Source organism: Etheostoma cragini, chromosome 5 (assembly GCF_013103735.1).
Source record: "Etheostoma cragini isolate CJK2018 chromosome 5, CSU_Ecrag_1.0, whole genome shotgun sequence".
NCBI lineage: Eukaryota > Metazoa > Chordata > Actinopteri > Perciformes > Percidae > Etheostoma > Etheostoma cragini.
Genome location: NC_048411.1, coordinates 23,047,911 through 23,060,006, shown reverse-complemented (window position 1 = coordinate 23,060,006; position 12,096 = coordinate 23,047,911). Strand labels below are relative to the sequence as shown.

General features: G+C 39.1%; 1 protein-coding gene across 2 annotated transcripts in view; it reads right to left on the bottom strand.

Annotated features, from left to right (window-relative positions):
• col27a1b (collagen, type XXVII, alpha 1b) overlaps positions 1 to 12,096 on the bottom strand; it is a 66,491-nt gene that overhangs the window by 24,313 nt on the left and 30,082 nt on the right. For both annotated transcript variants that reach the window (XM_034871670.1, XM_034871671.1), the window contains exons 8-18: positions 11,450 to 11,494; positions 8,638 to 8,691; positions 7,397 to 7,441; positions 6,391 to 6,444; positions 5,094 to 5,138; positions 2,535 to 2,588; positions 1,683 to 1,727; positions 1,314 to 1,367; positions 995 to 1,039; positions 694 to 747; positions 313 to 366 (exon numbers count right to left, since the gene is read on the bottom strand). In XM_034871670.1, coding sequence (XP_034727561.1) covers positions 313 to 366; positions 694 to 747; positions 995 to 1,039; positions 1,314 to 1,367; positions 1,683 to 1,727; positions 2,535 to 2,588; positions 5,094 to 5,138; positions 6,391 to 6,444; positions 7,397 to 7,441; positions 8,638 to 8,691; positions 11,450 to 11,494 — 549 coding nt within the window. The remainder of the gene's footprint in view (positions 1 to 312; positions 367 to 693; positions 748 to 994; positions 1,040 to 1,313; positions 1,368 to 1,682; positions 1,728 to 2,534; positions 2,589 to 5,093; positions 5,139 to 6,390; positions 6,445 to 7,396; positions 7,442 to 8,637; positions 8,692 to 11,449; positions 11,495 to 12,096) is intronic.

The following is a 12,096-nucleotide window of genomic DNA, read 5'->3' as shown; positions in this document are numbered from 1 at the left end:
ATGCCACAGCTTGATTAGCATACATTTCTTTGACCAAAGATGCTTTCAGAACAAAATTCTCATCAGATGAAGCTGACGGAAAAAAACAGAATCATAACAACATAGACTACCAGAGTACTCTATTTCATTTATCAGTCACCAACTGAGAACATACAAGCAAGAAAGCATGAAAAGAAATCGCTTAATAAAAGTAATAATCTCAATACGAAGTAACACTGTGCAATGTAGAGATAAACTGTGCTATCACCAATGACAGAATAAGTTAAATTAATAATAGTTTTTCACTTTTTTTGAATGTGAGATAGAAAATACCTGTGTCCCAGGTTTTCCACAAGGACCGGGCAACCCAGGTGAGCCACGCGTACCCTGTAAAATAAAAGCCAGCTCATTGTTAACAAGTCAGCAAAACAAGTAGGACAAATGCAATGCTGCTTAGATACAGAAACACACCAACTTCTATGACAGGATTCAAAGAAATGGTAAATGGACTGCACTTCTTTGGTGTTTTTAGAGATCAGAACAAGGCAGTTTCCATTAATTAACCAATGCACACAAACACATCGCTGGCGGTGGAGATGCCATGCTAAAGGAAACTTTGACATGAAGACAGAAGAAGCAAGGCATCCAACCACTGATCCTATTATTTCTGGATGACCGGTTGTTCCACCTGAGCACATGCAAACATACACTTACCTTGTCCCCTTGGAATCCACACTCCCCTGGCTCCCCTGGTAAGCCAAAATCCCCCTGGGAAAACACAAAGCAACATGAAAAAATAATATGAATGTTAGCACTAGAATGTTAGAATTAAAAAAGTAATTCAACATGCGCCACAGGAGTGCTTGGTTCCATAATGGTTCCATAAGTTGGCATAATAGCTTTGTGTTATCTGTTATCTTTGTCAGGAGACAGAAATACAATTTTGTGATTAGTTGTCTCTAGCATCCTTGTATGCCATAGTAGGTTAGTTGTGAGAAAGACATATGCAGATCACCTTATCACCTTTCAGTCCTGGTTCCCCTTGGTTTCCAGGTACTCCCTTGGAAGCAAAATTAATATTAAAAAAGAAAAGAAGAAAGAAAGAGAAAGAAAACATGATTAATGATTCAACATGATTAATGGGCCTAGCGTTTCCTGTTCACTAGGGTTTACATATTCTGGCTGTGGAACATTTTAATCACCAACCACTCTTCAAAGTGAGCTCAACAGCTACTTGGAGACATTCTGGTTGACCAATAAAATTGCCAAAAAATCCCCTATTTATGATGGATCCATACCAAAACAAGACATTTGTATAAAACCACATCATTTACCTTGAGTCCTGGTGGTCCTGGTAAGCCAATTATTCCAAAAGAGCCCATGTCTCCCTGCACACATCAAGACACACAAAACACATACAGTACTTATAACGCTGAATGTCCAAAATACTTAAGTCTTAAGGGCCGCATAACAAACATGTACTTTCTGAGCTGAATGTCTCAACAGAAACATGTGGAAGAGATATGAGAATAGTGAGTAAGGAATCAAATGCTTTTATACAGCGTCTTTTTAAAACAATAGATATAAAGAGGGGCCTAAATAGAAAGAAACAATAGTATGTATACAACAAGAAGGTACCAAAGAGTTTAAAATCATGAAACATAAAGTCATAAAATCAGTGAGAAGGATACAAGAACACTCACGATAAGACCAGGGACTCCACATGGGCCAGGAGATCCCAGTTCACCCTAAGAGGAAGGGAAAGGACAAAGAAAGAGAGATAAAGAAGCGATGCAACAACATCCCACACGAGCACACAGTCAGACAGAGGTGTAGAGATGTAGAGGAAGAATACACATGATAGCAAACTAAATGCTACTATATTTTGTTAGTTTATTTGTGTTTTCCTCCCTCAATATCCTGTGTAATGTGTTTCTCCACTCATTTTAGCATAGTGAGTGAGCACTTGGCATTGACACACAGACAGGCTTGTTCTAAAATAATCAACCCCGCAGCCACACGCCATGCCTATATCCTATCCAAGCTATGCATCCAATGGACAGATGGATGACACTCAGCCCAGTGCGCCCTTCCTGTTGCCTCCTCTATTCCTCTATGAATGAAAAGAGATAAATTCAGCCAAATGGACCCCACCCCCCCTTGGGGAAGAGGAAATGAGGCCTGGAGGAGGCTCGCAGAGGTCAGCCAATCACAATCTAACACTGACCCTGTCAATCACAAGCAGTTAGGGTCAAACTAAAGTAAAAGATAGGCAAGTAAACCTGCTGATGCATCAGTATGGATTACGAGTGAGCGAGGAGCTGAATGACTGCACGGACTTGTCTCACAGTCAGTCGTGCTGTAAAACAATGTGTAAGTTCCAACTCTTTTCATTTCTTGTAAAGCACACTGTACTGCATTTGTATAAGACATTTGCTACATTATGTTTAAAACCTGGGGAAATCTCAGTTGGGTATAATTTTTTTTTTTTGGGTAAGATTTGTACTTTGCCAAGAGTTAGTAAATTGTGCATTCATCTACATAGTTTTACTTACTGGGTTCCCATCAGGGCCAGGAGGTCCCCTCTCTCCATAGTCACCAGGAAACCCCTGAGCACACAAACAAACAGGACGGTCATGTATGTAAACGGAGGGGAAATTGAGCTGCTTTATCATGTTCATACCATCAAAACACTGGAATTTATTTAGATATTACAACTTTTGCCAGTGAAGTTAGCACACCATGCACAGAGGATGAACTAAGTGTTTCCCGAAACACAAGTTTGCAGAGCAAAGCCCAAGCAAATCCCCTAAATTGTGCTCCCAGCGCTTCATTCCTGTGACAACGGCAGGAACGTCCACGGCTGAGTGTTTCTGAGCGACCGAGTGTCTGTTTGTGCATGCGCTGGCAGGCACTGCTCAGCAGCCCGCGAACCAAACCCCCAGGACTTGCCTAAATGGCCGAATAAAGCTGCTTGGCCCAGAAACTGATGACTGTGTCCTTTTTTTGCATGGTGCTCGTAATTCCATTATAGAGGGAGAACAACAGGTGTGATGCAGCGACGAGGCCACATGCTTAACGCGTGCTTGTCAATGTGCCACGGTCAACATGCAACAAACCGCACATCACGGCTCAGCACTCGCCAACAGAAGGCTATGCTTAGATTAATGAGAACTGGCAGAGATCTCTCATAGTCTGTCGGCAGACAGAGAAGAAAAAATATCAAATGAAAGTATGAAGACCACAAGAGATGGCAGTGATAGGACTTTTAATGTGGCAGACTGCTGATTTAGAACATTAGGCAAATGTGGATAAAGTAATGAGCAAGACCATAATTGGTGCAACATGAAGCCCACAAAATATGTGGAAAGATTTTCCTCTGTCCAAAAATGTCAATAACGGACTTGGATTCATCAGAAACACATGCAAGTCTTTGTTCACAACAACTTTTAGCGTGGCCGGCGAGACCCTTTTCATTCTGTGATCTGCTCGAAATCATGTCATTGTGCTTTGTACAAACTATAGCATTTATTAGATAAAAAATGTTTGGAAGACCACTTTCCCACTTTCAGTCCATAAGTTTATAAAAGGAGGAAGGGAGCTATACAATACAAACAGTATCAGCTTTTTGTGGCTTATGTTGATTGTGGATCAAACATGCCAACTCCTTTTTTGTGTGTCTTTGCAGATTTTCCTAAACAGCATTACTGCTGACTCAGGACTAAAAAAACTCCTTGGGTAAAGTGACTAACCTCACTTTTTACCACAGAGGATGGGAAATGGCTTTCCCATGACTTGGCTATTATGAGCATATTTTTTTCATCTCATTGTATATCACTGACCGCTTCTGCAAAATAATATTTTAAAAAACAAAAATACATGTACAACCAGACTAGGCCTGGGAAAACAGCAGATTTACACAAGTGGTTGTATGCAGTATTGGTATTTTCCATGTAAGCCTGGGAGGATGGGAAATTTACTTCCAGGCGCCAATGACGATAGACTTTCCTGATCTGTTGATAGAGACTCCGGAGATCCAAACCCACAACTGACATTATCATATCGGTCACATGAAACAAGCACTGTAATAAGCGCACTCTTAAACACACAATGTTGACTAATCAACTTCAGCCAGAGAAAATAAATCTTAAAAGATTTACAGATGACAAGTCACTGACTTTATAGCTATGTTCCCATACACACGTTTTTATCCAAATTAAGTAATATCGATTAAGAAATGCCTTGTGGAAACAGTAAATTTCAATGGAATTTCATGAGTATTGACTCAGAAGAAATACGTTCTGTCTCATCGGATTTTCTCTATATCGATAAAATAAAAGGCAAGTTGCATCTGCATCATCATAGCAATGTGTTGATAGCGCCGTTGTTTTCCTATTATAGCTTGATATGTTTCTATCAGCTGGCACATAAGCACTATGACAGCTTGTGCAATTTTGATCATTTGTTGGCAGCCAGCGCAACCCATTTTGTTTAGAAAAACTTTGTTTGCAAAAGTTTGCTTGAATGTTGTGCGATTCAGTGCGAAAACGAATGGAAACACCTTAAAATGTCTAAAATCAATTTGATATGCCAATTTGATCGCAAAACAGTATGTGACGTCATTACGTACAGGTTTTTATTTGCTTTAGAGCCGGATGGAAACAAACTTTTACCTGCTTTATTTGAATGCGTTTTTGTTTACCAAACTACAGATAATTTGATTGACAAGTGAATGGAAACTTAGCTAATCATTGCGCCAGGAATTTTTGATTGTAAAAAGGGATCTAAGTGAGAATTTAAATACAATCTGCTGACACATGGACATTTGTGTTTCCAACACATTCAGTTACACAATGTATGGTGCATATTCTCCCCCTATAACAATGATCCCTAGCATCACTGTCCCAGTGTGGAAGTTGCCGTAACTTTTTTTTTGCAGATTTACAACTAAAGCCAGGAGGGGCTTCACGCTGAACTAAAGTCTCTGTCTGAGTAATGCACTTCAAAGTAGCTCTGCAGCACAGTAATAGCCCATAGATCAACACAAACACCCTCACTTTCACAAGGATGCATTAAAAATTTTCTCTGAGAAGTATGTTGAGAGAAAACTTTACCGGCCTACCCATCTTGCCCTTCTTCCCATGAACGCCGGGAATTCCCTAGAAACAGGACAGAAAAGAGGAGTTGAGAGACAGATAGAGAAAAATGGATAAGGAGCTTAAGGAGAGATAAAAGAGCATAATGCAAAAACAGAGAAGGTGATAAGGCTATGCCATTAGCTACACCAGAAGACCTGTGAGGCTATGATGCTCCTTACACAACAGAAAACAAAATTGTTGTATGGACCAAAAATGAAGAAACAAATTTTCTATTCTCAGATCATTATCATTATCAGAAATATTGAGCTTCAAAGTTCTACAGCTTGGCAACAGCAGGTCCATTTACAGGTACTAGATGTTCTTGAGTTTTCAATAACGCAATTTTCATCAAAAAATAAGATTTAAAGGAAAAGTGGATAAAGTCCTTGAAAAAAAATGGAAATCTACAATTCCATCACAATTAGCAAATGTCATCTGCTGATAAAGGTTATGTCATTTGGTCGAAAGATCAGCTTCTAAATGGTCTTGTATTTTAACAACTGAATCGTAATAGTTTATCTTCTGTAGGATGGTCATTTTGGGACAAATCAGACTCAGCTTGTCAGGTTAAAGTTCTACATCGTGGCTCAATTTTCAGACTGAAGTGTACTTTTTCATCCTCAGCTGCACTTAGCTGAGCTTTAAGCTGGATGCTACATTAGCATGTTATCTTTGTAACATGCTATGTCAGCATTCATCTCAAAGCACAGGCTGACAGAATTCAGTTATCCTGTTATAGTGAACAGCAGAAGATATTCATCCTCTCAGGACCATGCTGTAAGTAAATTTTATGAATCAATCCCAATCTTTGTGACATGTTCTATTTAAAGTGTTTGATCAACTGACCCAACTCACTTAGACATTGAAGGGCCAACAGTGCCTTAGCCTCACTTGGCTAAAGTAGCTAAAAACAAAAACAATATCAAAATTCCTGAGAGGTTTTTTGCCACTGTTTTGATCCACAGCTCTGGGGGTTAATGGGAATTTGAGTCCTGGTTGATTTTAAATAAATTTAAATCTACCTCATACATTCTGTATTATGATTCTTATCCAAGCCAGTAGGAGGCGTGGGAGTGGAGGTTGCTATTGCCCCCAGGCTTGATCCAATACAGTATGAAGGAGATTGTGCTACTTTGGGCTTATAATAGTAATTTGGTTAAGCGTGCCTGCACTACTTCAACAATTAAATCTATAACTATTCATCATTTCGGTCCATGGGCAGTCATATAATGTAACCCAGTAGGCATTGATTCTTTCAGCCACTAATACTCACTCTCTCTCCATCCGAACCAGGAAGGCCAAAAAGCCCAGGGATGCCAATGTGACCCTAGAGAGATGAATACAAGATGGAGTGGAGGAACAGATAAGGCAAAGATAGATGGAAAAGCAAAAGAAGGTGGACTATTTGCAGAGATGATGGGCATTCAAGCAACGGTTTGATGTCAACAACACTAACACATCTAAAAATATCTACAAAGACTTCAGCTGTGATGCTTTCTCCTGTTACAGCACCAAAGGCTTTTTGATACGGTGGAGTGGTCTTGTAGAGCCAAGCCTTGAGGCAAGTGTATATGCCCATGGACTGCATGGTGCTGGCTTCCACGATGTAGTCCAAGGGCACATACCCTCACATCAAGGATCTCTGAAGAACTCTCTGCTAAACCTGCTCACCGCAAGAAGAGGAGAAAGTGGCAAACAGGGCAGAAACACAAATTGCAATGACATTTAACCAAAAGCTCACATTCAAACTGATTATGGCTGTGCTTGACAGCATGGCAATATAGTTTTATGATATTTGCATTAACAATCACAGCAAGCACGGAAGGAATTTACAGAAAGCCAGAGGTAATTACTCTTACAGTACTTTAAATATACTAACAAAACCATATGTTGTCATCATCATGGAGTTTACAAGGGCAGGAGAGTGGCATTTATGACATTGGCCTTTTTATGCACCCACGCTGGTTAGGTAATTCATTTAGCAGGCATTTGTTCAAGAAAGTGAAAATGCAGAAGCTTTACTACTAGATGAGCCATGACTCTCTTTCCTGTGGCCTTCAGTGAAAGCTGAGTTAGGGTGCATGACAAGAACATGAAATGCACGTACACAGAGAAATTCATTCTGAGGGTGCTTTAAAGACTTTGGGCCTTACAATGACAGATTTACAGTTTTTTTTTTTTTACTTTTAAAGCACCTTTTTATTATCAAACATACTGCCTTGAAGAGTTTAATAACACAAATCCATGCCAAAGCTGTAATTTGTCCAACATGTACTTACCCTGACTCCTTTTGGCCCCATTTCCCCTACAGGCCCAGGTAAACCCTAAATGTAATACATGACAAAACAAATTTCTATGCTTACAAACAGTGGCAGAACTTTGTGTTGCTGTGAAAGTACCTAAAAAATATCACTGCTTCGTGATAAGCACATTCATCCAGATGTTTGCATTTGTGGTGTCACAACTTAAAGCAGCATTCACATTCATTTCTCAGCACCACAGCCAGCAAATCCACCAGCGCAGAAAATCTTCCTGTGCAACTTTAAAGATCCACTGTCAACTCAGAAGAACACCCAACCGCAAAGGACGCCTTGACATAAACGTGCAGCACTGGTGATTCACACCCCACATATGGTAGGGGGTGCTAAAACCTAATCCATCACACAGAACCAAATGTCTTTAGAGATCAGAGTTCAGACATAGTACGTGTGCACAAAGGCAAACAATGAGACCCGTGCCTTAACTCTAGCTTACCATAAACATTTAGGAAAGGACACGTAAGCAAGCAGCAGTTTAAGTTTTCTAAAAGTTAAGAGGAAACCGGTTTTAAATGCAGAAAAACCCTAATGCTCCCCAGCTTCAAAGTTAAACACTATTCCTAGAAGTGGAGCAAGGAATGACGCTCACTGGTTGGAAGGATAAAGGAAGCTTATTTGTAGCCGGAAACCTGTGGCATTCGTCACACTTTTATTACCTTTTCTGTCTTCAGTGCAGTGCTTACAATGGAAACCTTTTGACATTTTATTTCCTTGCTAGACCGGAGGCATCCAACGCTTAAATTCAACCACAGGTGCTTCTCAACACCTTAGAGCCTTTTTCCTTTCATTCAGCTGCAACAAACATTTTATTTGGATTGACCAAATTAGATTCTTTGAGGCTGACACTGAGATCCCGATGGCTGAGGTTCTTTGCCAGCATCCAATATCTCTAAATTAGATTATTTTGTAGGTACAGAAAACATACAAGGATTTGGTGTTTCACCAATATATCCCATTTTATTAATCATTCTCACAGTGAGCAAAACTCTAAGCTCTAAAAGCTCTAATTTGATGTAATAAAAGGCCTGATCAAAAAGCTGAATTCACAATAGAGATGATATCCTAGCCTCCATTTATTATTTTATCTTTCTGCATGTGTGTGTGTGTGTGTGTGTGTGTGTGTGTGTGTGTGTGTGTGTGTGTGTGTGTGTGTGTGTGTGTGGCCCTGCTCAAACAGCACAGCAACACTAGATTTACTGCACCTGCCTGCCAGCATAGCCTTTGGCCCCAGGGCTTCCATCATTTCCCCGTTTGCCCTGTGGAGAGAGAGACAGAAGAGAAATCAACACTAAAGGGACTAAACAAAGGAAAAGGAAGAAAGGCAAGCTGTTTTATATAGGAAATAAGGTTTATTTATGCACACATAGTTTCTGTTTGAGCCTCACTGAGTGTAATGATAATAAGTTAAGACATACTGATAATGGAAAACAAGTCCTTTATTCATGAAGCCATTTATTCATGAAGAAACAAAAAAACAGGCAATTGGTATATAGAGGAATTTAAATCTCTCAGCTTTTCAATAAAGACCTTTTGTTTAGTCAAGTTAGTGTTGCCCTTAGAAGGAGGCACCACTATAGACATTACCACATAAACTATTTCCACAGTTCATTAATTCAACAGTAAGTGCTATTATAAAGCGGTCAAACCACATGCTGTTACAGCAGCACTACTGTGGGCATAGTTTTGCCTTAATATGATTATCCTCATCAACGTAAAGTATAATTAATGAGTCATTTCTTCCTTGTGGTGAGACCAAACCAAATGCATCCCTCCGAGAGAAATGTTAAATTCTACATGTGTGGGAAGAGTAAAACTGGATTAGTTAGTGAAGGCATGCAAGAAATTACAGGCTGTTTCTAAAGTACACTGAAAGTCCATCACAGTCATTATACATTGCCGACAGTTGTGTTTCTGCCAAAACTCAGATAATTGTTTTATGAGATCAAAAAGTGAATGTATTATTACAAATTATGTAAGAAATCTTTTTACATGGCCAACAGTAGTCATAGCAGCAGCAGTAAAAGTTGTGGCACTAATGGAAGCCTTGTTGCATCAAAAGGAATTTTGTACAGCAGGAAGGTTATTAATTCAAAAAAAGCCCGGAGATTAAGGCAATCCAAGACCCTGGCAAATAAACACATTATTATCTGGTTTATTAAAAGGCTGATAACAAAGTACATCAAATCATTTGACCAAAAAATGGGCACTTATAATGTTTTTTTTTCTCTTTTTGGATAGGTAGTTAGGTGTCTGGATCCTATCTTATGTTGTACACACAAGGCCACAGAAGTATGTGCATGAGCACACAGTTGATGCTTTACACAAACCTGCTGACTACAGAGGGTGATATAGCCCTATATGTTTTGTGTATGCAAACCACTCTATTCCACTAATTGACAATTGGTGGCAGTAGCACGCAAAGAAACGTAGAAATGTTCTGGTCAAAGGCAAAGAAGAAGACTGTCAACCGGCACAAACAAGGGGCCATGTCCAAAATCACTCCCTTGTTTATACTTCTCTCTATACAAAAGACGCTCAATAGTTTACTTTTTAGATTTGGACACTTAATCATTACCCACAGATGTAGAGTTGCATCAGAGCAATAATTTCATCCATTAAAAAAATGAAACACATTGCATTGTGGGATTGTTGATTGTTAGGAAAAGGTAGTGTACATGCCATGAAAATTGTATCCACTGTGAGAGTTTTTGAAGGAACCATATAGTCCATAAATGTCACTCTCATCAATACATTTCAGTGTAAATATTTTGCACTATATGGTGCGGTTGTGGTTTTTAAAAATCGTTATGAGGAATAAAATGCATTTAAGACTTTTGTTGCATTCAATGCATTTTGATGGGAGAGCACTGTTTGTTCATAAGAATACTTCACAGGAAACCTTTGAGTAATATACAATTTCCACTAAATTAATAGTCAATCTGGAGTTTATTTAGTAACCAATAAGTAATGTCTTTCTGGCACAAGGTGTTATCCGTTATCTTCACTGGGTTAAAAAACAATCAAACCAACATTAATAAAAAAAAGAACAAGGCTCAGAATGCATTACAGGGACAATGATAACTGAGTGTTCTGCATGTTAAAACCATGTGCTGTTACATTTTCTACAGAAAACAGTGCATCGTCTCAAGAGAGAGAACACTGGAGGAGACAGGAAAAGTTTATCGTTGTGACACAGCACATTCTTCTCAAAGATAGTACACAGGATCTGGACTCGAAGTAATGACCTAGGGGTTGTCCAAACTATTTAGCCTACTTGTACCTCTGCCAAAATCTTTCCTTGTCTTTTCCCGCCAAGATTCCAGAACAACTTATGGCTCTTCTCTCAAACTAATCCCCTACCACCCCACACTTCTTTTTTGAATGTCCCGATGTGTCTGTGTTAATATTTTCTTTTTCTTTTCTTTGTAACTATAAATGGAAAGACTTGTAAAGGAGTGTTATGGTCGCTGTCTCTGGAGAGTCTTGGCTCTTCTATTTAATGGGTAAACAGACAATGACATACAGCTAACAGTGTGGCCAGCAGACAGACAAACAGCATGCAGTGGATTTAGTCAGCACTTTAATGCTTCAAAGAAACGGAGGAGGGATTTTGTCTGAGAAACCAGAGAAATCACATTTTAGTTGTTTTCCGATGGCTCTCCCGCTGATCAGAAAATCCTCTTTGATTGATTGTTTTTTTACCCTTAATAAAACTCACACCCTCACCTCACACTCTGTTATACATCTAATCTCAGAGTTTACTGTATGCATTATAAATTGCATTATTGCATTCTAGCACTTTCCTGTGATACTTACTGACCAAGGGGGCCGTACAATTATAAATATTGGTATTACTGATGTGTCTATTACTGAGTAAACCAAAGGGGAGCTAAAATTACAACTTGGTGAACTGGTGAGGATATGGAGAGAGACATTCTACATAGTGTATAAGAAAATGTATGATATACAGTACATCAAACTTAAGCCGCCATTAAAGACAATTGAAGAACTCACAGGTTCACCTGGGAGACCAGAAGGACCAGGATGGCCTTTATGTCCCTGTTGAAAGAGAAACAACATGTTAAGAGTTTTGCACATCCAACAAGATGTCTAAGAGAAATTACCATAGCATCTTATCTTATTTAAATTCTGGTCACAAAGCCACAGGAATGTACAATGCTAAATGATGTGCTTTGGAGAAAAGGATTATGTCGGTCTTGTTTAAGTGTTAAGTCAATGGTCAACTCAATCTAATTTTTGTTGTTGGAAAGTTTATTACACTGTGTTCAACACCACAGGGGATGAAATTATGTTATTACAAAATAAATTAATAAAGACCCAAAAGGTTCACTTTAAAAGGGTTCTCAAAGACAAATGTAATAGCTGTAAATCTACTAGACCACTTATTGGCAACAATGGCTGGTTAACCCTGAATTAAACAATTCTTCACGATTTCTACACAAGACCAATGCCATTTGTATCTACTGTTGCAGCACAGCTTCTTGGCAGTTTGTATAATTCTTGCCACCAATGCACTGTGACAATTCAATTTAGAACAATCTTGCATTAATTAAACCAGTAAACCAATTGTACAGAAGCAAGTGAAACCCAACAGGGTAATTAATGGTCACCTTCATCCCCTGCGGTCTCAAATGAGCATG